The sequence below is a fragment of the Engraulis encrasicolus genome, chromosome 2 (assembly GCF_034702125.1).
Source record: "Engraulis encrasicolus isolate BLACKSEA-1 chromosome 2, IST_EnEncr_1.0, whole genome shotgun sequence".
NCBI lineage: Eukaryota > Metazoa > Chordata > Actinopteri > Clupeiformes > Engraulidae > Engraulis > Engraulis encrasicolus.
This window is the reverse complement of record NC_085858.1, coordinates 35,843,767-35,870,598: the sequence shown is the minus strand read 5'-3', so window position 1 is coordinate 35,870,598 and position 26,832 is coordinate 35,843,767. Positions and strand designations below refer to the sequence as shown.

At 40.7% G+C, this 26,832-nt stretch overlaps 3 protein-coding genes across 4 annotated transcripts; 2 read left to right on the top strand and 1 right to left on the bottom strand.

The window, feature by feature from the left end:
* The first annotated feature begins 353 nt into the window (after positions 1-353).
* Positions 354-3,998, top strand: LOC134462284 (interferon a3-like). Of its 2 annotated transcripts, XM_063215231.1 has the most exons (6): positions 354-570; positions 990-1,077; positions 1,371-1,460; positions 2,277-2,432; positions 2,876-2,962; positions 3,260-3,998. In XM_063215231.1, exons 2-6 carry the CDS (start codon positions 1,030-1,032, stop codon positions 3,347-3,349), a joined length of 471 nt encoding a protein of 156 aa, XP_063071301.1. In that variant the 5' UTR covers positions 354-570; positions 990-1,029; the 3' UTR covers positions 3,350-3,998. The 2 variants fall into 2 exon arrangements, with proteins under 2 accessions (XP_063071301.1, XP_063071293.1); XM_063215223.1 differs by lacking the exon at positions 354-570 and having other exon boundaries at positions 626-1,077.
* A 15,207-nt stretch (positions 3,999-19,205) lies between these two features.
* LOC134464320 (interferon kappa-like) lies at positions 19,206-20,570 on the bottom strand. The gene is made up of 5 exons (XM_063217790.1): positions 20,445-20,570; positions 20,237-20,323; positions 19,702-19,845; positions 19,394-19,492; positions 19,206-19,295 (listed from the first exon to the last, which is right to left on the bottom strand). The coding sequence occupies exons 1-5, from the start codon at positions 20,568-20,570 to the stop codon at positions 19,206-19,208; spliced, it is 546 nt and encodes a 181-aa protein (XP_063073860.1).
* Positions 20,571-22,180: 1,610 nt separating this feature from the next.
* Positions 22,181-24,185, top strand: LOC134464309 (interferon a3-like). The gene is made up of 4 exons (XM_063217779.1): positions 22,181-22,312; positions 22,574-22,663; positions 22,779-22,946; positions 24,078-24,185. Exons 1-4 carry the CDS (start codon positions 22,181-22,183, stop codon positions 24,183-24,185), a joined length of 498 nt encoding a protein of 165 aa, XP_063073849.1.
* Positions 24,186-26,832: the final 2,647 nt, after the last annotated feature.

Genomic DNA, 26,832 nt, shown 5'->3' with positions numbered 1-26,832 from the left:
AAAAGAAAACGTACTAATCACTTTGACCCATTAGTGAGTGTTTGGCTAGTAAGATTAACATCTACTAGCCATTTTGGCTGGTGGTGAAAAAAAAGTTAATTTACCATTAGGGCCCTGCTTTTAAGTAGGCCTAGCCTATTCATTAGGTCTAGTTTATTCTGTCACATAAGTGTTCATGTTGTTTGTTTTTTACTGTCCTGCCTTGCACAAACAAGTGTTTGTATTATTTATTTGTATATGCGTCTGACGTTTTGTTATGATCCCCTCAAAGCTGATGTAACGTTGTAGGCCTAGGCTGCGTCATTTCACTCAGTTCCGCAGCGCGCAGACTGCGCAGTGAGAAAGTGAAAGGAAGGCGCCTTGTAAAAACCCTGTCAAGCCGCGCCTCATTCATTTTTCATTTGCGACGTCAGTGGAGACATTCTATACACGGACTCGCCGTCGACGTTATAGAAAAGTAGGCTATAATGTTTATTTTGTAGCCTTGGCTTTATCGCTTTTGGGATTTGACACGGCAAACTAGGATACGCTATGAAAACGCAGCAAGCAGGACCAGAGGACATCCACAAGGTAAGAGATTTAGCTCTACTGAAGGTTAACTGTTCAAGTATAAGTGTGTAATGAAAGTTCAAAAATGTGTTAAAACTGCGAGCAGTAAAAGCGAATGGGTGAAAAACAGTCAGAGTCTTCTCCCTTTGCTGTGATCAGCCGGAAGAGAGAGGGTGGCGTTGAGGGAGAGTGAAAGTGGGGGGATAGTGGACTTGGAAAGAGAAAGTTGTCTGTGAAGTCCCGTGTATCCTTGCCTCTGGATAGACGGGGAATTCTGTAGGCTCTGCCGATTTCCCTTTCCATACTTTTTTGTACAAATATCCAACTCGCCTGCAAGATGTGTGAATTCAAACAGTCTTCGTGTGTGCAAAGGAGCTTGTACCTCTTCTCGTCAGGAATATGGATATCAAATACATGTTTATGTGCCTTTTCGTCCTTAGCGGCGTCCACACCATCAGTTCCACATGTACACGACTTCCGATGTACGAGCGCCTAAGTAAAGAATGCCTGAGACTTCTAACAGAAATGGTAAGTAGTACTGTAGCCTATATGTTTGTATACCAAGCTATGAACTGCATCTGATTATAATGCATTGGTTTATCAGCCGTGCGGTGTAGTGTGTCTACATGTTGCGCACTGGCAACAGTGTCTTGTCACCTACATCCATAGCTCTCTATTCATTTAGGTTTACCAAAACATGTCTGAGATATTCAATATAATATGACAATTGTCAAGATCTGCATCTTGAATGTGTTGACTTGAGCATGGATCAGCTGGTGTAAGGTTTTGTTGATGCATCATTTTTTCCCCCTGTGTTGTAGGGTGGAGACTTTAAAGACAGATTTATTCCTATACCCAGTGGATACCCTGGCCGTGCCGCACATCTCTACAAGGCTGCAAGCAAAGCCAAGGTAAGCTTCTTTTTTTCCTAGTATCGGGTGTCATTTGTCCATACCAACACTTTTCTAAGTTCATGTGTCATGTAGGCCTGCTCTATTTAGCAAAATGTGTGAGAGGTGCAGAACCATGTCAAAACCTGCAAGTGTTGTCCTCTTCATTGGGGAAGTTGTTGTAGAACCAAGTTGTAGAACCACAGTAGGCAGATGTTGTTTGGAACAGGCAAAAGAAACAGGAGGAGAACAGAAACTAGTGTAAAAAAATAAAAGTAGTTGAAGCATAATGTTGTTTTTAAGATGTCCCACATAATAGTTCAGATTAGTGTTTCTCAACGGGGGCTTTATAGCCCCCCAGGGGTCGTTTGGGACTCCTGGGGTCGTAGAGGATACAGGGTGATGCAGGGTGCTCAGTTGCCAATGGCCATTGCGGGGCATTAGTCTATTTTATTTTTAATACTAAGGGCGGCGTTGGCAGGGTTTTGATGAGGTCAAGGGGGCAGTGTGTGGCTTATGATGAGGTTAAGGGGGTGTTTGTTCAAAAAATGTTGAGAACCACTGCTGTAGATATAGGCTCGCTCTCAGAAATAAACCTCTTTTTTGAGGTACCACCCAAGCAACGCAATGGTACTCCCCTTGAGGGTGCTGCCACAGCGACGAGTTCTGTACCTTTATTTCTGAGTGTACTGTATTAAGGACAGTGTTGTAAGTTGGCATCCCCTCAAGAGAGCTTTTGAAGAAACATCTCATGGTGCTTGAAGTGGGCTGGATCCTATGACAACTGAGGTTTTACTCTTTTTTTCCTGATCAATTTTCCTCTTTCCATAATTCCAGGCCCATGACAAGATGGTATTCCTGTATAATGCCACGCATCAGATCGTGAATCTGTTCGAGAACAACACTGCAAATATCCTTGGCAGCTGGGACCAGACCAGTCTGGACAATCTTCTCAACGTGCTCCACCGCCAGGAGAAAGACCTGCAGACCTGTGTAAGTCCAAATCATTCATGGATTATTAGTAGGTTATGGCAGGGTTGCCACACTCAAATTTACACTGGGATCAAAATCTGGGATGATGTTGTGGGCCCAACTCTATATTTATTCTAATAAGTTATTATTATTATTATTATTATTATTATTATTATTATTATTATTATTATTATTATTATTATTATAGAGTAATATACTATCCAGAGGCGTCTGGATTCCTTTAATGTTAATATAAACAATCATAAATAATGATAATAATAATGTTAATTAAATATGTATTAACATAGGCTAGGTATTGATTATAGGCCTATAGAAGGTAAGGCTGCAATGAATGTGTGATTGTATATCAAATAGTTCAGTCCAGATGCTTCATGTAAATACAAGGCGCTTCTGTGTCCTCCTGATGTTCCTCTGATGACCATTTATCTCTGTTGTGTTTGCAGGCTGGCCAAACCCACACAGGGATCTTTAAACTCATGAAGAAACTACAGAGACACTTCCACAAAGTCCACCTCTTCCTCCAAGAGAAGGTGAGTAGAGCCTCCCTCTGCTAAAATGTGCTCTATGAGAGATGAGGGGAGAAAGACAGTGATAGAGCCTGTGGTCAAATCTGCTTGGGGAAATAAGCCGCTCATTTTGCATAAACTAGGGGATCTTATCATATAATAATACCTTATTATTATTTTTATTATTAGTAGTAGTAGTAGTAGTAGTAGTAGTAGTGGTAGTAGTATGTTAGTACTAGTATCCCTAATAGAGTAACTTGAAGTTGACCTTTAATTTGATCTGCAAACAAACTAACTCTTTTTTTTGTCTTGTCCGTACAGAACTACAGCCAGGAGTCTTGGGAGGTGGTGAGGAAGGAAGTGGAACGCCATCTTCGCAGGATGCTCTTCCTAGCCATCAGCATGCAGTAACTGGACTGGTACACTGCTGCTCCTGCTAACCATCGACCTACACCTGGACTGCAGCGGCTTCTAGCTGCCGACCCAGAACCGAACTGACCCTCGACCTACTGTAGAACTGGACTGATGCTTTTTCTAGTCACAAGCTTGCAACTGGACTGCTACGGTTTTTATCTGAAGAAAAAAACTTGACAAAAATGTATTATATTTAAAAAAAAAACGTTACTTTTATTTATATTATTTATTAAAGATGGGATCAAATGCCTTGAAAAATATTGTGTTACAAAAAGAAAGAAAAAAGTAGGCCTATTGTTGTATCTATATAGCCTAATTTATGTAGGATGCTCTTCCTATGTATGGACCTATAACTGACTAAATGCTGTTCCAATGGCCATTGATTCCTACAGCCAGCACCCTATAACTATGCTGTAGAGCAGGTCTCTACACCGAATACTAGACTCTCATTGGACCAATGCTATGACTTGGACACTTATATGGACCTCATGTCTAGTCTTCCCTTGATACATTCCCTGTGAAAAAAATCATACTGACAATTTGCCTTGAACAAATATTATTTATTTTATTTATTTGATGAATGTTATTTATTGATTGAGCTATTATTATATTATTTTGTAATGTTTTTGTACCATTAAACCTTTTATACTGTGATAAGATTCTGTGTTTCAGTTAACTTAATGGGAATGTTGGTTTTAACCGATTCAGATCTGACAACTGATGGGTTCTATATGTTGTTGCATAGATTTTATGTCTTCATAATTTGTAATGTAGGCCTATAGTTTGTTGGAAAGATTTTTTTTTCACCTGCCAATGCAACATTTTTAAATGCTGAAACCCTCTTCAGTTGACATATATTTCATTTAGATATAACAATTCTTCACAACATAGTTTGCGCAATCTGTGGTAGGCCTAGCGCATCCATGGAAAAGTGAAAAGATGAGCTGAAAAAACAAATCCTACTTCCTCAGTGACAGTTACTACTAAGTATAATGTAAATAGATGTCATTATTAAAAACGTTTTCAGTCAGCGTGTCACTAGTGCTGACTAACTGGTTCATGGAAAATTGAGACAAAATGTCCAACTTATAACCTCAGGCTGCAGTCGCTGCCCAGGGAAAGCTACTGGAGAACTCGGGGGTATACTAAGAATCTGGTTCAGTGGTAAACCAGGTTAAGTTAAAACATCTAATAGAAGAGCCTGGAGTCCTCATTTTCTTAACTAAATGATGCCTGCAAGAATATCTAGCAGGTTTACCTCTTCATTATCTAAGCCTATGTACCCCCTTGTCGCCTGTTCACTGAGGATGCTCAGGAAAGAAGACCAAGTACCTCCTTTTGAATCTAATTTGAAGGATGGACTTGTCATCATTATGCTGTCTGTGTAGTCTATAGGCTATTGTTTGAGACTGACTATATGAGCTACCATTTTGGATCAACAAGACACAATATCTTCCACTGGTCAGTATTATTAGCTACACGTTGGGGTGTGTAAGCCAAATATGGACCATGTCTTTTCTTCAGTAGGGAATGCACAAGTGCTGCAAGAACAATAGGCCCAAAAGGCATGTGTTGGAAGCCTCAGCAGCAGCAGCAACAACGATAAAAATAATAGTAATAACAATAAGTTAACAATAATCAATCATGATAATAATAACAATAATCATCATCATAATAATAGTAATAATAATCATAATAATCATAATAATAATAGCCTAGTGTTGTTTTATAGGCCTACTAATAATGGACTGCTGTTATTGTTATCATTATTGTATGATTGTTATTACTAGGCTACTAGGTCTATTATTATTGGACCTATTACTATTATTAGGCACATTATTATTATTATTATTATTATTATTATTCTTATTGTTATTATTATTATTCCATGAGGCTATTATTATTATTATTATTATTATTATTATTATTATTATTATTATTATTAGTTTTAACTCCATACTTTTATACAGGCCTACTTTAACATACTTTTCCATAGTTAAGTCGGAATATTTTATCAAAATGTTTTTTGAGTGCATAAGAGTGTGGGGCATTAAAATGCAAACACTTGGGGTATTACAGTGAAATAAACAGATAAGCTCACACATTTGATTTCACTGAGTAGATAGGCCTATCCTCATTTCTGAATGAAACTGCGGTCTGCTTGTGGCCAACCTCATCGAAAGCATCTTCCGACTAGGGCTAGGCAAAGGTCAAAAACATGACGACTACACGCACCGCATGAAAGTGAAATACGAAACGTGTATTATTTACACTGGAATAGCAAAGTAGGGACAGGCATACGGTAATAAGTCAGATACTACGCATAGGCACCACCTATTCCACCTAACCAACTGGACAGCATCCTAAAACACATTTTTTGTTCTGAATGACAGATTTTTATTCGCATTTGGGCGCATTCGTGCATCCATTTGCCTATCTGTGACAGAATGAATAAATGAAATGGAAAAAAAAATGAAGTGACATTGAATTGGAGAGGCGTGTGTTACGCAGAGAAAATAACTGAAGAAAGAACATTAAACATGAAAAAAAACAGGTTTTAGCCAAATTATGATTAGCCTACTAATGAAGAAAGTCTCCCATTTAATCTCCCAGTTTTCATGTTTTTTTCCTGAGCTTTCTTTTTTTTTTGTGATTAACATTTTTATTCATTTCAATTTTTTAAAACATACAAGGTACACAATTACATAAAACAGCACACATTCTCAAACAGACAAAGACAAAATGATAAAAAAAACAGTAATAATAATAATAAAAACAACAAGAGTAAAACTAATAAAAAATAAATAAATAAAATAAGACATTGCAACATAAAACAACATACAAAAGGGGGGGCCGCACTAGAGAGTTACATGTGTGATGTATGATTGTCACAGTAAAAAGTGGGGGTTAGAATCTGTAGTATCTTCAACCATCATTGTTATTTATGTGTTGTAAGAATCCACGCCATTTGTAATAATGCCAGTCTGGTCTGTTCAACTGTTGAAAAGACACCTCTTCATATGCCGCCACCGTGGCAAGGGAAGAATACCAATCTGTGATTGAAGGTACATGTGCAGATTTCCACTGCTGCATTATAAGTTTTCTACCAAGCATAATGGCTGTTTGAACCCACTCTGCATAGACAGCGGGAAGGCAATCTTTGACAATGGATGGGTCGCCCAGAACAAATAAGCGTATGCAGAAGGGTACATCTTCCCCAACTATTTTTTCTATACATTCATGAACAGCTGTCCAGAACTGTTGAACTTTGGGGCAACCCCATAACATATGAATTAGTGTCCCATCTTCTGTGCACTTCCAACACGTTGGGTTGGCTGACAACTTAGCTTTGAAAAGTTTTGTGGGAGTCCAGTACATCCGATTAATTATTTTAAACTGAACAAGCCTTGTGCGTATGTCCCGTGCCAAATTCTTTAGATTGTTTATTACATCTTTCCACTCGTCATCTGTATAGGTTACCTCCAGATCCCTTTCCCATACGGTCTTTAATGCAAGAATATAATCCTGATTTCCCGCTAGCATTGTGTAGTACGCAGAGGCTTCATGTCCCATTCCATATCTTTTTATAATGTGAGATGGGGTATCTGCACTGAAAGGAACTAGTGTGGTCTTAAATGTGTTCTTTAATAGACTATGCATTTGCATGTACCTCCAGTAGTTGTGTTTCTGTAACTTAAATTCAGCCTGTAAGTCGCCAAAGGATTTGAGATCTTGTCCCTCAAAAAGCTGGCCTAATGTTAGAATACCACTCTGTACCCATTCCTTCCAGTAGAATGTGGATTTCCCTATACGTAAACATGGATTGTACCATATACTAGATGAACTGTTTAAGAAAGGATTAAAGTCAAGAATTTTTGCAACTTTCCTCCACACTTCTTTCAAACATGAGATGACAGGATGATTCTGCGCAGTTGGGGGAAGTGTGGCTGATAGATACAAGGTCAGGTTAAGGTCAGGACAAAAGTGAGCCTCTGCTGTATACCAAGGCGGGGCTCTTTCTGGTGGGAGAGACCACTGTGCCAAATGACGCAAACAGAAAGCATAATGATAAAGTAAAAGATTGGGAATTCCAAGCCCTCCCTGGCTAACCTTGTGTTGAAGTTTTCGAAGTCGAATTCTTGCTCGCTTTCCGTTCCACAAGAAAGCATTACACAATCGTTCAAATCTATGATACAGGGTCATGGGAAGAGTTACTGGGAGGGACTGTAATAATATAATTGAATTTAGGGGCTACTGTCATCTTCAAAATATTAGCCTTGGCCCATAGGGACAGATGTAGGGGAGACCATCTTTCAATGTCTAGTTTGAATTTTTCTAGCAAGGGTTCCATATTCACCTTCATGATGTCAGCTATTTCTGATGGAAACAGTATTCCAAGGTAATTGATACCTTGACTGGGCCATTTGAAGTCAGCTGATGAAACAATGTTTTTGGACAGTATGAAGTCAAAGCAAGGGCCTCACACTTTGACCAGTTTAATTTTATAACCAGAGAGTCTGGAAAATGAGTCAATCAGGGAGAGTAACGTAGGGATGGAGATTTTGTGGTTGTTTGACAAAGGTCAAAATATCGTCTGCATACATCATGATCTTATGAGTCACCTGGCCAATAGTTATGCCCACAAAGCTAGCCTCTGAGCGAATGGCAGCTGCCAGGGGTTCTAAAGCTAAAGCAAAGATAGCTGGAGAGGCAGGATCGCCCTGACGCGTGCCCCTGTGTAGCCTGAAGTAGGTGGAGATGAGGCCGTTAGTCATTACAGCAGCCGCCGGCGTTTTATAGACTAGGTGCAGTAGACCAAGAAACTTTTCTCCAAATCCCATGTGCTCTAAAACCAGAAAGAGGTACTTCCACTCCACTGTATCAAACGCTTTGAAGGCATCCAATGACAGGGCCGCAGTAGGGTCCACATCATCCTTAACTGCCCACATTATGTCTATCAGACGTCTCAGGTTATCTGCAGAGTGGCGATTGCGTATGAACCCAACTTGATCAGGATGAACTAGAGAAGGGACAACCTTGTTGAGTCTGTTAGCAATGATTTTAGAAAATATACGGCTGTCATAGTTAGTCAAAGATATAGGCCTATAACTGCCGCACTCCGTAGGTTCTTTTTCCTTCTTTAAAATTAGTGTAATGACGGCTTGTGATAATGTAGGTGGAAATGTTCCCCTATCAATAGAATCCATGTACATGTCTAGCATAAGGGGGACCAGATCGTTAGCATAGCATTTATAGAAGTCTGCCGTGAAGCCATCAGGGCCAGGTGCTTTACCTGTGGGTAGGGATTTAATTACTTCCTGAATTTCTTCAGCAGTTATTGGTGTTTCTAAAAGCTGTTTCTGATCCAGGGTCAAAGATGGAAGATCCAAATTGTTTAAAAATGTTTCGATCGCTACGCTATTTGCAGTGGATTCAGAGCTATATAAACGTTCATAAAACACCTTAAATGTATTATTAATGTCAACAGGGTTTGTATGCAACACCCCCTGCTGATCACATATGGCTGGTATAGAACAGTATGTTTCTTGTTGTTTTATGTAGTTAGCCAGCATGCGTCCTGCCTTATCTCCACCTTCAAAAAATCTTTGCCTGGCTCTAAACAATGAAAATTCCAGTTTCTTAGACAGTAAAGAGTTATATTTATATTTCAGACGGGTGAGTTCACGCAGGTTTGTGTCCGACATGTTGGCTTTAAAAGTATTTTCAGCTTTTTTTACCTCAGTCTCCAAATTAGCAAGTTCTGCTGATTTTATCTTCTTTTCATGCGAAGCGTATTGGATGATAAACCCCCTAAGGACCGCTTTTAACGTTTCCCAAGTAGTACATGGGGAAGGAGATGATGGAATATTTGTTTCTTTAAACAGGTTAATCTGCTCCTGCAGCTGTATTTTGAAAGACGCATCTTTAAGTAGAGAGGAATTGAATCGCCATCTCTTGGCTCTGTATACATTATTTGGCTGTTGTATAGAAAGTGAAATGTCTGCATGATCCGACACTAAGATGGAGCCTATGGAGCATGTCACTATGTAAGGGATAAGAGAGTGAGAAATTAGAAAGTAGTCAATCCTGGTGTATACTTTGTGATTGGCAGAATAGAAAGTATAATCTCTGCCTTTTGGATTTAGTAGTCTCCATATGTCAACCAAGCCCATGTCTTTACAGATGTTGATCAAGATGTCCACAGATTTACGCTGTTTTAGGTTTGATGGACGACTACGATCCAAGACCATGTCAAAAATTTGGTTGAAGTCTCCTCCAACTACGATCGGGTAGTCCTGTCCATTTCGAATCTCTATTATTTTGCATTCTAAATGACCAAAGAAAGATGGATCATCCGCATTTGGAGCATATATGTTCACCAGAATGTATGGTTGACCACCAATTTCGGCTAACATAATGATCAATCTCCCCTGTTCGTCTGTGTACAGCTTTTGATTTCGAAATTGTAAGTGTTTATGAACTAATATTGTCACACCTTTACTTGCACTGGAGCCCACTGAGTAATATACATGCCCAACCCAATCCCTCTGTAATTTTTTGTTGTCTAGTTCAGAGAGGTGAGTCTCCTGGAGGAAAGCGATATCATACTTCTTAGCTTTCAATGTATTAAGTACTTTCTTTCTCTTTACCAACTGACCCAAGCCTTTTACATTCCAACTACAGAACTTCCACCCCCGTTTGTGATCATCACGGTTGCTCATGTATTACATTTATAAATAAGCAATGACTTAGTGCGGCCTCAAAACAAAACATAAAAATAAGGATACAGGAAAGGAAACAAATACACATAACACAATAGTATACACTCTAACTAGAGTGCAGAACTTCACCACTAAACACTCAACTAAATGTCCGTGAACACTCACTTTCAAGGCTGCTCAACCTTCCATACCATCAAGCAGATAAAAAACTGCTAAGAAAAACAAACAAAACAAAAAACAACAAGTATCCCTTCGCTTAAATATTCCTTTTTCTATCAATTAAGTAATAGAGGCACAAAGCAAAAATAATAGGTTATGAGACTTATGGCTCCCATCTTCCCCTGACTGGCTCATGGACTATTTTTAACTGTGAAAGTCCCCATTATCAACATCCATTTAAAAAAAAAAAGCAGTAGTAACATTTCAATGGCTAACTCGCTTAAATATTCTTTTTTCTATCAATTAAGTAATAGAGGCACAAAACAAAAATAATAGGATATAAGGCTTATGGCTCCCATCTTCCAATGACTGGTTCATGGACTATATTTAACTGTAAAAGTCCCCATTATCAAAATCCACTTTTTAAAAAAAGCAGTAGTAACATTTCAATGGCTAACTCGCCGATAACAAGCCCATCAGATTTATGGGGGGGAAAAAATCAAAGCAGTAGCCTAAAAGTTCACTTCAAATATGTTATATCTTTAATTTAAAGTCCAGCCACTGCTATCTGTTATCCAGGCTTAATTTAGGCACCAAGCTTAACTTACATCTGGTTTATGAATTCCATGGCTTTACCCGCATCGACAAAGTGCCGGTCCACCTTGTCACCCTTGAAGATTTTCAGCGTTGCAGGATAAGCGAGCACGTAGTGGATATTTCGATCCTTCAGCTTCTGCTTACAGTCTTTGAACTTCTTGCGTTTCTTCTCCACCCTTTTAGTATAGTCCGGAAAGATGTTGATGTTGTTGTCATTCCAGGTTAGCTGCCCCTTCTCTCTTGCCACACTTTGAATATGAGAAACGTCTCGAAAGTTCAAAAACTTGGCTATGATAGCCCTTGGAGGACTATCCTTAACATGGGGCGCCAATGTACGATGCGCACGCTCAATGACGAGGCCCCTCGGGAAATCCGTACCCAGAATCTCCGGTAAGCACCTCTTCCAAAAAACTGACAGCATTGCCCTCTTCACATTTTTCTGGGAAACCACGAATTCGTAAATTGTTGCGTCTGCTCCTCGCCTCCAAATCGTCGACTAGGTCCTGCAGTGCCACCAGCTCAGACATGGGTGGTGGATGGTTAGCTCGGATCTCTTCCGTGGCATCTTCAAGGAGGGAAAGCCTCGCCTCTACATTGTCTAGACGTTCGGAATACCCGTCCAGTTTCTCGTTTATTGCTGCAGTTGTCTGTTGAATTTCTTCAAGCGCCTTCTTGTGGGTAGAGTCCATCTGCTTCAGAAGTCGGTGCATATTGGCTACCTCCACGGCTAGTGGATCGGTAGCAGGAGCGCCATGTTTGTCAGTGCTAGCATGAACTTTTTCGCCGTCGCCGGGGTTTTTAGCTTTGCTTGACTTGCCTTTTGTCGATTGGGATGCCATAACAGTAGGCAAGGGTTACCCACGTTATAACAAATTCCGTTTAATAGCAGTAATACGACTTAAAATATAAATTGTCAAGATGGTATGGAGGAGCTGTCGGTTTACGCAGCCATTCCCTAGCGCGCGTCACGTGACTCATCTTTCCTGAGCTTTCTCTCTTTTCACACTTTCACTGACCAAGGGAAAAAATCGTAATCGCTTTCATCATACTCAAAGTAAAGTAAACAAAGGTGAGAGTGGAGATGTGAAATTGGGGGAATCTGCTTGCAGGTTGGTCAGGCCCATTTCGCTTTTGAGACAAACTGCTTTAGTATAAAACTCTGCATGTCGGCATCCCAATAAAGCTCTCAAAGGAAAGCACACCTGAATGTCTGACAACGCAACGGACTAAAACCATTAATTTCTGTCGGTAATATAACACAAACACTGGTCCGGCTGTATCCTACTTCTAACGGGACTAAGCACATTTCGGAATCACAATGAGCTTCAAGCCGATATGCGTGTGTGTATTCGCTGCGTCCATCCTCTGGACCTGTGCGTCAGGATGCGCCTGGATGGAGACCAAGAGAATGGCAGCGCGCAGCAACTTCCAGGTTGTGGCCAACCATTCTCTGGCGATGCTCCGTCAAACGGTAAATAGCCTATGCCATTGCATTGATACATAGCCTATTAAACCGTATAGCATAGCATACCTACCGTCAGCACAGTAGACCTTTATTAAAATGTCTTATATGTTACGTGAAGTTCAAAGGTATTGAACTACAAGGAAGGGGTTCGAATTTCTCCAACAATGTAAACATCTACAATCAAGTTCTTCGCCAGAGTGTAAGTAGATCTATCGAATCTGGTATAAAAAAAATGCTTCTTCAAAAATATGCAAACAAAATCATGAATGAAAAACTGAATGGCCCACTAAAATATTGTTTTCCCACCAGAGCGAAAATAAGGTCGTCTTTATTCAGACCATACTTGGACACATTGCGAAGCTGTACGAGGAAGGAAACTTTGCTGGTGTTGAGCACAACCAAGACGCACTGGATATGTTTCTTCAGAATCTCGACCGACAGACGACAGAACTCCAGAAATGCATTGGAGTAAGACCCCCTGGCACAAAGCTCATTTTTTGTTTGTCTGTCATGAATATCACGAGTTGATATGTGTTTTGTTGTGACTAATCCGACATCCACGTTCAAACAGGTAAAGACCTCCAAGCATACCTCAAAACGAATGAAGAGATTACTGAGAAACACAAGGAAACACTTCCAGACACTCACCAGACATCTCAAGACACAGGTGACACCAAGAGGCCAATATGTGGTCATTGTTCTTTGCACATGCTGGAAAAAATATCAAAATAGTAAAAACGGCCATATGGAAGTCTAAGTTTAAAAGCATGCTTAATGTTTTTATACAGTGTGGTCAAAGACAAATTTCATGCTGGCATGATAATAATGTATATTCCATTCTATTCTATTCTATTCGATTCTACTCGATTCTATTCTATTGTATTCTATTCTATTCTAATAACTATTCTAATTCTAATAACTATTGTAATAGCTTAAAGGCCTATCACCCTTTAATAATGTTTATTACTTAGCCAATCAAATATGACAGGTAAATTCCACTAAATGATTCTTGTTCTATTGTCTGATGTAAACTCTGTAGTTGTCATCTGTAATAGCTACCTCATCAATGTATCAGTAGGCCTACTACCATCCTTATAGAATAATGTTCTGCTTTACTGGAGTGTTTGCACTGTAGGTCAAGTCTTTTCTCTACATTAACATATCCCAGGACACACGTGAGTCATAACCAAGTGCTCCATAATAAGAGTCTAAACCGTCGTTTTCCCACTGTTCAACAGGGCTACAACCAAGACAGCTGGGAGACCGCCACAGCCGTGGCCCTGAAGCACTTGGAAAGGCTGCACATTATTGGGGCTAGTGTCAAATAACCAGCAAGATGGCTGGCTCTACAACCGCAATAACCTCAACTACTACTCACGATCAAATCATAATTTATTACTGACTCATCGGAATACAGCTTGCTGCGAAGTGCTAGGGCATTTGTTTGTTGAGTGGACCTATGCAGGATTTTTGAAATTTTATTTAATGTGACTGCTTTTGTTCTGTTATCTCTGTTATGTATGTTCGTATATGTAGATGAATAAAAACTCTGGATTTTATACACGATAAGTTTAATTGTTTGGACCTTATGACACACACACACACACACACACACACACACACACACACACACACACACACACACACACACACACACACACACACAGATTTGTATTATTCATATTGTTATTATTATTAGTAGTAGTAGTAGTAGTAGGAGATGGATTAAAAGTACTGTGAGTTTTACTATTTTTATCTTGATTTCATGAACCAGTTTGAAAAAATCCCCAGGGCACCACATCAGAAATGCATTTCAGGATAGTATTCATTCAACCACCAGGTGGCGCTACATACATTCAGCCTCTTAAAAACAGGTACCGTCACAGGAGGTTTTAAGGGTGTGTGTGGATCAAGAATGTGCTCAGACATTGCCCTACAGGCTGGAATCTGGAGAAACAGTTAAACTATTGACTTACCTTTGACGGTTTTGCTGGAGAATGGTGTAAGGAACTCAGATGTTCCTTTAAGCAGGGGTGTCAAACTCAAATCGACCGGTCTGATGCACATAATAACCAAAATGTATGTGCATTACCCAAGTTAGATGGAAAATGCATTAAGATGACATTTTGGGCAATAAAATCAGGAAATTATGTCATAATGACATCATAATATCCAATAATGACACCAAACTGATGTCATTCATAGATCTTTGGCTGAAGATCATCCATTCCAAGTTTGGTGGTCATACTCCATTCGGTTCCTAAGTTATGAGGGGGGCGATCAAAAGAGCCCCCCCCCCCGGTCCCAGGAATGCCAAAAAAGCCCGGTCTGGATAGGGTTAAGACACACCTTGTACCAAAAACATGACAAAAACTGACAAGGACATGGACATTGGACATAGACAGGTATTTAACCTGTGTGCTTCGAGACTCGAAAAGCAATGTGAACAGATCATGTAGGCACTGCACAGTTCTTACAATGGGTTACAAAAACATGAATGGAAGGTCTGAGAAGCCCCCATGCAGGGCTGGGCTGGGGGAGAAATACGGCCCAGGCACTTTCGCCTTAAAGCCCCCCCATAATTAGCAGCACAAAACTGACTCTGGCCCTGGCACCCTCGTGGACCCCTATTTTCAGATGTTTTTTTTTAAACATTTCTGAAAATATGGGCCCACGAGGGTGTAGGGTCCACCGGGAAATGCCCGCTATGCCAGATGGCCAGTCCAGCCCTGCCCCATACAATCTGTTGAAGCTGTCCTCCCCTCAAAAACACATAAATCAGGAACAAGGTCCCTGTATGGTATGCTTCAGATCTTTAATTTGAAAGGCTCAGTAGAGATAAGTAATCTATAAGCATCTCTTAGTTTTTCCTTTCAAATATATGTGTGATTCTACTCTATTATACTGTGTGAACATTGTATGTAAAATCACAAACAAAAACGTAAAAAACTCGACACATTATTAGAATTAGACTAAGTCAAGAAAATAATTCAGCGTCACTCACGGTGCTTTGGGCCTGGCACATCGCCAGAGACAGTGATTAAGTAAAAACCCTTAAGCTGACAGGCTATTAACGGAGTACAACCAAAGCCCTATTATGTCAAATAATCGGGTGATTCATATTGTGAAAGATGACACATGACAAAGATATACAGAGGGACAGGAATGCAGGGAGGTAGCGAGAGGAGTCATAAATAGTGTGGATGGCCAGTGTGCACTCTTATTCATACCCCCATCGTCATGATGTACACTCTGGCTAGAGCCTAAATAAGACTACAGCATAGCTGCCAAAGACTCATTGTTGAGTAGTCATAGTATTTGCAAAGTTGTAATACCGCAAATCAGTAAAGTCACCACTAGAACAGCTGTAAAGTGTTGTAGACCATCGTAATGATGCATCTGAAGTTTGGATTTATGATGTATTTCACAATGTCTTTAACAACGGGGTGCAGGTGGAAAGGTCGCATGAGACATCTGAATGAACACAGCCTCCGACTGCTGCACGAAATGGTAAGTTCTGCACAATGATGGGCTTTTCCAGACACCATTGCTTTGATGGGGCATGACATCAGTAACATGCTTTAGGTCACTGGTTCTTAACCTTTTTTTCTTAACGCACCCCCTTACCTGTGCCCAAAACAAGTCGCGCACCCCCAACTCAAGCGTCTACACGTATAAACACAGTTAGTTAAGTGATTTATTACAATGATTCTTGCTTGAGACATTAATCAATACCTTATGCCTTTACATGGGGACCAAAACATGTTTTCATTCGGCTTCGATTTGGTCTAATTATAATGTTCGCTTGCAGAATTTTGGTCACAACCTCACCACAAACAAAATTCTACGCACCCCCTGAAATCTCTGGCGCACCCCTGGNTAGCTAATATGATTTACTGCCCAGTGCTCACAAATGCAGATTATGTCATGTCTTCCCCTGATATCTGGTCTTCCTTCGTAGGGTGAACTTTTCCCGCATCAGTGTTTGGATGAGCTGTCCAGACACCATGTTGCCATCTCCATTGGTAAAACCTACAGACAACTGTGGCTGCGTAAGTAGAATAAGCCTGGCTATTATCACACTAAAAAATCCTTAGCCTTCAGTTGTTACTATGGGGGAAACCACAAAAGGTTCTCTGCTGAACCCATGTGATTGGATGAACCCCAAAGATTTCTAATAGGTTCCTCAGAGAACCTTTAGGGCTTCCCACATAATATTGAAGAATAAATATGGCAAACCTTCCTTTTTGTCAATGTGGAGGAATGCTTACAATTTCTCAGAGGAACCTAAAAGTTCTCAGAGGAACTTATATGTGACAAATTAGTTCTTGGAGGAACCCAGGGGTTTTCTTGCTTTTCTTGTCCTTCAGATACCCCAGGAACCCAAAGGTTCTTTGAGGAACTTTTAGTTGCCACTGTGGGGAACCCATAAAAGGTTCTCAGAATGTTTAGGTTCTTCAGAGAACGTTCAGGGTTCCTCAGTGAAGTTTAAGATACCCCATATCATGCCAGTGAAAGTTCTTTGAGGAACTATCCAAGTTTTTACAGTGCTAAGTGTAGTTAACATGGTTGAAATGTTAACATCATGAGTTCATATAGAGGAGGAAGCCAAATGGTAACAGCAGAGATTCTTTAAGTAGCCTATATAGAGATATGCCAATGTAATAGGTTGCTATGGGTACAGGGTACCTAACATGACCAGGTTCCGGTCTGCCTAAAGGGGCGTGTCATAATACTCCTAGCATTGAATAGAACAGTCCTTAGGTCTGCCTAGGTCTGCCTAAAGGGGGACCCCCCCCCCCCTTTCAATAATAGAACCCGGAAACAATGGGCCAATGGAACCTCTCTCTCTCTACTCTCTCTGCACAGTGTGCATTTTTGCTGATATCTTGCATTTCCATTTTGCACTATGTCATAACACTTGTTTCTTTAGCGCAGGGGGATGTGATACTGGCCTCGTACGTGGTCCTGAGTCAAGTCAGAAAGGTCTTTGCCAAACCCCGCCAACCCCGTTCCTGGAACAGGCAGCACACTGATGCCTTTGCCAACATCCTGTTCAGGCAAACCACCAACCTCTCTGCGTGTGTAAGTAAGGTGTGAAGCGGGATTATGTCAAAGCCTTTTTATGCAGCCCATTCACTCTTTGCTGAAAAAAAAACACGTAACTGCATCATAACACCATTGCTATGACAATACCGAGAGCCTGAAGTAACTGATTAAGACTTGATAATTAATTGCCATTTTGATGACAATTAGTGTAACATAGTGTTCGCTCTGAGAAAATGGGTTTTTAATATGTATGTTTGTGCATATACTCCAAGGCCAAAGTCAACATGATCTGAGGTTGTGTGTTGGTTTGCAGCTGGGGCAGGGCCATGTCTTTGTCAACGCTAGCCTGGAGGCGGTCCACAGCGGCCTGCTGCAGAGGACCAAGCACTATTTCAATCAGCTGAAACGCACACTCAAACAAACGGTAATATGTAGTGTTTTCCACAGACCAAGTAGCACTGTGGTGCTGGTGCTACAGGCCAAAAAAGTCTGGCTAAGTGAAAGTGTTTTACATGTATATACATATCGCAGGGCTGGATTGGGGGAGAAATAGGGCCTGGGCACTTTTGGCTTAAAGGGCCCCCTCATAATTAACGGCGCATAACTGACTCATTCGGCCCTGCACCTTGTCGGCCCCTATTTTCAAAAATGTACAAACGTTTTTTTTTCTGGAAATAAGTGCCCACAAGGGTACAGGGCCCACCAGGAAATGCACACTATACCAGATGGCCAGTCCAGCCCTGACATATCCCCATTGACAAGGACTGTATGTGTGACTGTTGATCGATTTGTGTTGCTAGGCACCACCTGAATGTGTACTTGTGTTTGTTTTTAGGGCTACAGCCTCTGCGCCTGGGAAATAGTCCGGTACGAGATCCACAGGACACTGGAGTGCCTGAATGCCATGATGAAAACAGCAGAAGGATGAAGAGAGGATGCATATGAGAGAGAGAGAGAGAGAGAGAGAGAGAGAGAGAGAGAGAGAGAGAGAGAGAGAGAGAGAGAGAGAGAGAGAGAGAGAGAGAGAGAGAGATCCCACAGCAATGCCAAGGCTAATGTTGATTATCCAAAAGGACATAGGCCTTTGTGGAGTGGAGGTTTTTAACAATTGGATACACTAATTCTGTCAGCAGTTGTTTGTGGGGACTTCCCTCAAATTACTTCTCTGGAATAAAGAGGAAGACAGAAATTCAAGATCTCGTGGTTACAATTTCCCTTTTCTAACCGCCATTCAAGAGCCTCTCATGGAAACATTTTTAGCTTTCAGTATCAATGACAACTGAGCCAATTAAAATCTCTAATAAACATAAGCCTAACCAATACAGCTAGAAGGACATTATTATTATGATTATGATTATGATTATGATTTTGATTATTATTATTATTATTATTGAAGTTATTTTGTTTTTCATGCCGATGTGGTTGTTGTTAATATTGCTATTGAATAAATTTCTAATAAATATTGTGCATTGACCCTTTATTTGGATAACACACTCATTTAGGCTAGGCCTTCTTAGTGCTGAACATTATCAGTAGGCCTTTTCATAAAAAAGAGCAGCCTGCACAATAGGCTACCATATTATAAATGAAACACCAAAGGAGATAGGCCTATGTTACATTCATTTATTTATTAAAGTTCACAGTGCAAGTAGGCCTATATAAATATAACACTTTAGACCTATCTCTGAAATTCATTTGTCCAGTACAAAAATACAATCTTGATGAATGCCTTCAAAATACAAATAAATACATGAATAAATAAATAAATAAATAAATATGCCAAAAATGAATAAATAAATACATAGGCTAAATAAATATGTAAATAGGTAGATCAACAGTTGGTAAATTCATGAGTTTGTAACTAAACAAGGTAGTTGGAGCTGTGGAGAATAAGCCGGAGCGTGCGCAGAATCTCCTTCCGAGCGAGCTCCCATGCGCACACGCTGTATCCCTAAAAAGCAAAATGAGAATTATTAGCAAGTCTAATCTACCCATTACTTGTGACCAAAACTTCAAAGGAAACATTGCCGAGAAAGCGTATTTCCTTACCTGTTCCCTCAAAACCGTTGCTATTTGGCCAAAGTACAATTTCAGCTCCGCATCTCTTGCTGAGGCGTCATCCATTGAGTGAATAGTTTTGCTCATAATCTTGGGTAACAAAAGAACATGAAAAATGTCAAAATAGACAAAATTGTAAACATTGTGTGTGTGTGTGTGTGTGTGTGTGTGTGTGTGTGTGTGTGTGTGTGTGTGTGTGTGTGTGTGTGTGTGTGTGTGCGTGTGCGTGCATGTGTGTGTGTTATCAGCGTGAGGTGCCAGGAGCAGATCTGCATGTCTGCAGTGCCTATTTCACTCACACATTTGCTCTCCTCGATCTGGCGGTTGATGACCTGCTGGAAAGCCTCCAGATGAGTCCAGGAGGCCGGCATGTGGCCCATGGCGAACACCGTGTCCACCAGCACCAGCGCCTCATAGGTCGCCCTCTCTGCTGCGGCACTCTCCTGTGGGAGAGGGGGAGATACGCGCTGTGATAACTTGTGGCCAAGAAATTACATGAAACACACCAAGCAATACATTTGCGGATTAATAATAATTAAGTTTGCAGATGCGTTTGTGAATGTCCTGGTTTCGGTATCGCTGTCACATTCCATATCCACCACATCTTTACAAATTCCACACCAGAACAGAAGATGAGCCGCTGCGGTCCAAATCAAGGCATGGCAATTTTCCAAAAATGACAAGACTCGTGGACAAGACGGTCAATGACAGACAACATGTCTTGTTTTAAATCATGCCTATTGTTTGTTGATAAATAGCGCAGTTGCTGATAACAACCTCACAACCTAGGCTACATCCCCCTCTGTACTTCTCCGAAATGGCAATGCCACTCACCTCTGCTGACTCTGATGTCTGAAAGGCCGAGAAGGGGAACGCAATGGCAAGATTAAGTTCCAAACACTCCAAAGGAAACAGGCCAGACTGTCAGGGAAAATGAAAAGGATTTTTTAAAATCATGGAGTAACAATCATTACTGCCTTACTGTCTTAACTAATAGCATTAAGCCTGGTATTTTAATCCCATGAATAGGTGGACTACCAACCATGCCCTCAAGCAGTCTATGAGACTCCTCCACGAGACGCCGCTGGAGCCCACATGTCACTGGCACCGTGGTGGCATGGCAGATGAGGATGGACAGAACGAAGAAGACCCCACTGTGGACTGCCATGGTTTAACCTAAGTAGATCAGGGATGCAGGACCTGAGGGAAGGGCCATGCAGATCACAGTTATATTTCAAAGCACAGTACTTAATCAACAAGACCTGAAATATACTTTAATCCACCGTGCGTCTCCCAAGTTTCTCAGCCTACCTGTGTAAGATGTTGAAGATGCGGTCGAAGACTCCAAGTCGATGTGGTTTATCCTCCATATTCTCCCCAGCGGTTTTATACAGGGATTCAAAAAACGAAAGAGACCACTGTTCATGATGGATCTTGTTAAAACGAATAAAATGTGGGAATTTTTCAGAAACCGCAGATGGATTGGTGCGCGATTTTCATTTGGAGAAGTAGACGTGCCAGCTCTTTCACATCGTCATTGCGACATCCCATTGAGCAGCGCAGCGTAGATATGTGTATCCCGTTACGTTAGCGTGGAATGAGCGCTGTCCGTTTCCTGTCCAATTTGTGCTCAAAAGTTAGAATTATTAGTAACATTGTAACATTATAAGTTAACATTATAACTAGGCCTACTTTATCGCTCAAAATAGTAGCCTGTGGTAGCTGGTAGACTAAATGTTGGTGCCCAAACGTCACTAAGCATATGGATATGGCCTGGAAAGACTTCTTTATATTTGTTTTAGGAAAATAGGCTACACATTTACCAGAAGGGTGGGATTAGAAAAAGGTTACATTTGATTAAAAAAAAAACTTTGCTGCAAAGGGTATCAAAACTGTAATTACCATATCTTCACCCTACTCAACACAACTCTCTGTGGCATTACATAAAACAATGATGGTCCACTAAAGAAAAGACTTGAACCATCAAATCAGACAGGTGCATTAATTACACTGTGCAGCGATAACCTATAGAGAGCAATAAAACGTGTCTCTGAGATTAGAATAGAGAATGAAACAATAGAGTATTCCAAGGTTCAAGACACAATAAATAACCTATATAGGACAATTTAAATGCTTAATTTCCCTCATCTCAGCTCAAATAAACTTTGAGTTGAAGTTACTGACAGCTCAAAGTAATTTGTACTTCCTGTGATCTTTTAGTAGTCAACTACATCACCTTTAAGATACCCCCCCGCCCCCCTTCCTATGGGCTAGCCTCTGTGAAACAAAACTGTTTCATTCATAAAACCGTGTTGTCAACCATGAAACCATAAAACCATCTTTTGCACCCACTTCCACTTAAGGTGTGAATTACAGTGTGCAACCAACCATGGTGTGTGTGTGTGTGTGTGTGTGTGTGTGTGTGTGTGTGTGTGTGTGTGTGTGTGTGTGTGTGTGTGTGTGTGTGTGTGTGTGGTGTTTTGGGTCTCCACAACCCTCACCACCTCTCTCTCCTCAGATGCCACAAAAAGGGAAGCAATGGTGCTTGTTGAGAATTTCCCCACTCCCTCCCTCCTTCTCAGACCTCATTCAGACGCACCTTTCACTTTTCTTACATCCATGGGATTGATATATAAAAACACAGCCCGTGTGGTACTGAGGACACACAGAGGAAACAGCTTGGGTAGAATCGTGACCACAGCTCAATCTCAGCGCACTGCAGGACTCAAGTCTCGTCGTCTTAGGAGATCATCTATAACTCACCAGCGGCTTACAGATATGGCCTCACAGAGCTGTCCTCTTCTTCTCTGCCTCCTTGTCTTGTGGGCTGCCCAGCTGCATTCCATGCCCACACCCTGCCACTTACAAGGGGCACTTCTACAGAAAGTCAACGACCTTCTTCAGGACATGGTAATGTCTTATCTTAACTTTATAGCAATTCTTCTTTCTCCTCTTCGTCCTCGTCCTCTTCTTCTTCTTCTTAATAATAATAATAATAATAATAATAATAATAATAATAATAATAATAATAATAATAATGATGATGATAAAATCAATAACAAAAAAATCACCAGCATTTCAAACACTTTATTGCGAATAAAGCCTAATAATAATGAATAAACAAAAGTCTCAAGTTTCAAGTTAACATGTTTTTTTGTCTTTTTTTTGTAGGGAGGTCATTACCCCTTGGAGTGCCTTGATGAAAATGTCAATCTTACATTCCCTGCCTCTGCTTTCAAGTCAAACAGTACTGCAGCACAGGTAAGGACCGTTTCATTAATGAGGAACAAACAGATTTTAAGCAACAGCAACAACAACAACAACAACAACAACAACAACAACAACAACAACAACCATTTTGGCTTTATCATTGCAGGTAGAAGTCGGCATAGAGGAAGCAGCTTATGAGGTGCTGAGGAACATGGATGTGTTGTTTGAGAATGACACCATGCCCTCCGGCTGGGACCAAGCCAAACTGGACGACTTCAGAAACATAGTATACCGACTGGTGGAGGAGAACCAATGCGTAAGTGGGACAGAAAAGGCATTAATGGGCTTTTATAGATTCTAACACTATCAGAAAAAAACTAGATTAGAAGGAATTTTATTGTCACTAGGGACGAACATCCCGATTTCAGATTTGGAAAAAAAAACCCTGCCATGCATTTCCTCCTGACAATTAAGCTGATCCTAATTACTACACCCCTTCAGACAGGTGAGCTAATAGGTGAAATCACCTGTGTTGGGAGCACAGGCAGAAGGAATATCTAGCAGGACTTATCCTTTGTCAGTCCAGTTTCCCCCTTCACTGTACATCATGAACTTTTTGCAATGCGACTCACTCACTAGGCTAGTGCAACACGCACATATTTTTACATCATAGAAAAAAAAGTACCACTGTATAGACCACTAATATTTGCGTAATAATTATTCTCTTCATTGTTGGTTTACATTAATCTTATTCAGGTAATTCAGGACCATGACTTTCCTAACCAAGAATCTCCCATCGATGCATATTTCAAAGAAATGACACACTTCCTACACCTAAAGGTAAGATCCATGGAAACGGAATGGGGCCATGAATGGGCCCAACAACACAAAAGAGACTATCTATACTCTATACTCTATACTCTACTCTGTACTCTATACTCTGTACCAGACGTGGGCAAACTCAGGCACGGGGGCCACATGCGGCCCGCTGTGACATTTCATATGGCCTGCAGAGCCTCTACAAGAAAAACCTTTGAATCCAAAGTGATACTCTCACCCAGGATTTTCAACAGAGCTATCCAAGTCAAGGTCTTGTAGGTTTGAGACTAACCATGTCGCATAAGCTACTATATTCACCTCAACACATTTCAAATATAATGTGCAGGAATTAAATGGTTATCAAATTATGCCAGCATACATTATTTTTTATTGTTAACACCGTCAAATTGCCTGTGATATCTGGCCCTTCAATCAATATTCTAAACCCAATGTGGCCCTCGGGCAAAAATAATTGCCCACCCCTACTCTATACTGTCTATACTCAATGGACACATGTCCTTTTTTAACCACGTCAACAACTGTTGTTTATGATGACTTTTCTAACCTATGAGGTACAATTGTTTTGCAATTTAATTGTGACTTGCAATAGTTTAATTGTTTTGTGACTATTGTGCCTATATTCTAGGAGCACAGTACATGTGCGTGGGAGGTGGTGCGGAAGGAGACATCACGAACTCTCAAGTTCATCCTGAAGACCTGGACCACAACACACAGGCCCCATGCTCGTGGCTAGATGCAGCCCGTTTGTTTGTTTGTTTGTTTGTACGTTTGTTTGTTTATTATTTATTATTTATTATTTATTATTTGTTATTTATTATTTATTATTTATTATTTATCATGTATTATTTATTATTTATTATTTATAATGTATTATTTATTATTTTGTATTATTTATTTTTTATGTATTTATTTATAAACAACATGTATGTTGCTAGGTATACTTTTGGTCAGATGGTTATTGCTATTTATTAATTAAATGCTATTTTGTAATGAATGTCATGTCTGAGTAGTTTCTCTTTTTGTAGAACAGAAAACCGCAAGGTCATGCGTGTCCTGTGGGCATATGGGTGTGAGGTGAAATAGGGACAAAAACACAATGCTTTTAGTCAGCGCTGTGCATGTGTATGTGTGTGTGTGTGTGTGTGTGTGTGTGTGTGTGATGCCCTAGGAGTGGGGAATCTACGGTTCGGGGGTCAGTTATGGCCCCTGAGGCCGCCTTACCCGCCCCCTGATATACATTGTAATTTTAATGTCATGCAGTTTCACATAAAATATGCATGTTTTGTAAAGAAATCTTAAAAATTACATTTGCAATAGAATTAATATTTTCAGGGGACTGAAAAGGTCTGTTGTAAAGGTTCAGTATACGTTCAGTATAGGCCTAAAGTGCAGAGGGAAATCCTGGTTTGTACAGCCATTGGAGGACTTAATAGAGTTGGAAGTGGCCCTTGAATGAAAAACATTCTACACCCCTGCCTTAGGGGGTGAGAGGAGAAGAGAAGATTTATGCGACCGTTTTTTTTTTTTTTTCATTTCTCTGACTCAGCCATACTGTGCATGACTAGTCTGTCTCACTGTTCAGAGGAAAGGTAGGCTATGTGAGTGAGGTGTAGTGCCTCCTGTTTCTCACACCTCAGCCCTCTCAAGCCGAGAACATTTTGAAAATGTAGCTGTTAAGAGTGCAATTTTAACACAATATGTGAAGAAGGGAGGCCTGTTTTAGAGGGGGTTGATTTGTGACCATTTTCATTGAGGGGGATGATTTTAGACCATTTTCATTGTTGGGGGGATGGTATCCCCCCCTCATCCCCCTACAACTCGAGCCCTGATTATTATTAGGCCTATTATTATCATTATATCCCCGAAACGCGGAGCGTCGGGGATGTAATGGTTTTGCGTGCGCCGCCGCCGCCGCGTCCGCGTCCGCCGCGTAAGGTCTTTCGTGTTAACGCGATAACTTTTGAACGGATGTTTGGATTTGTCCCAGATTTGGTGTGTGAATGCTCTAGGGCAGGTTCATGAACTGATTCGAGTTTGGAGGTCAACACTTTCAAGATGGCTGAATTCAAGATGGCCGAATTTTTGTTTGTTCCATAACTTCTGACCGGGTGGATGGATTTGTCCCAGATTTGGTGTGTGAATGCTCTAGGGCAGGTTCATGAAGTGATTCGAGTTTGGAGGTCAACACTTTCAAGATGGCTGAATTCAAGATGGCCGAATTTTTGTTTGGTCCATAACTTCTGACCGGGTGGATGGATTTGTCCCAGATTTGGTGTGTGAATGCTCTAGGGTAGGTTCATGAAATGATTCGAGTTTGGAGGTCAACACTTTCAAGATGGCTGAATTCAAGATGGCCGAATTTTTGTTTGGCCCATAACTACTGACTGGGTGGATGGATTTGTCCCAGATTTGGTGTGTGAATGCTCTAGGGCAGGTTCATGAAGTGATTCGAGTTTGGAGGTCAACACTTTCAAGATGGCTGAATTCAAGATGGCCGAATTTTTGTTTGGTCCATAACTTCTGACCGGGTGGATGGATTTGTCCCAGATTTGGTGTGTGAATGCTCTAGGGCAGGTTCATGAACTGATTCGAGTTTGGAGGTCAACACTTTCAAGATGGCTGAATTCAAGATGGCCGAATTTTTGTTTGGTCCATAACTTCTGACCGGGTGGATGGATTTGTCCCAGATTTGGTGTGTGAATGCTCTTGGGTAGGTTCATGAACTGATTCGAGTTTGGAGGTCAACACTTTCAAGATGGCTGAATTCAAGATGGCCGAATTTTTGTTTGGCCCATAACTACTGACCGGGTGGATGGATTTGTCTCAGATTTTGTGTGTGAATGCTCTAGGGTAGGTTCATGAACTGATTCGAGTTTGGAAGACAACACTTTCAAAATGGCGGAATTTTCATTTGGCCCATAACTTCTGACTGGGTGGATTGATTTGCCCGGTAACACCTTATTTTAATGGTTCACCATTTCAGTGAATCTACCATATTAGGTACAGTGTAATAACCAATGTAACAATATTTAATACCATGTAATACTAGTGTAATACCAGTGTAACAATATGCAATATCAGGTACAGTGTAATAACGAGTGTAATAGTATGCAATACCATGTAATATAGTGTAATACCAGTGTAACAATATGCAATACCATGTAATACCACTTACGCACAAACACATGATGTAAGTACAAAAAATGGCGGTGTTACACTGGTATCACATTGTATTAACACATTGAATACCGGCGGTGCTCACGGAATTATGTCGTAGAATACCAGCGTTCTAAGCCCTTTTTTACGTTTTTTTGTAGACTCACAGCTTATTATGTGATAGGGCCACTGAAATATGTTATGACTCGTTTGAAAGTGGAGAC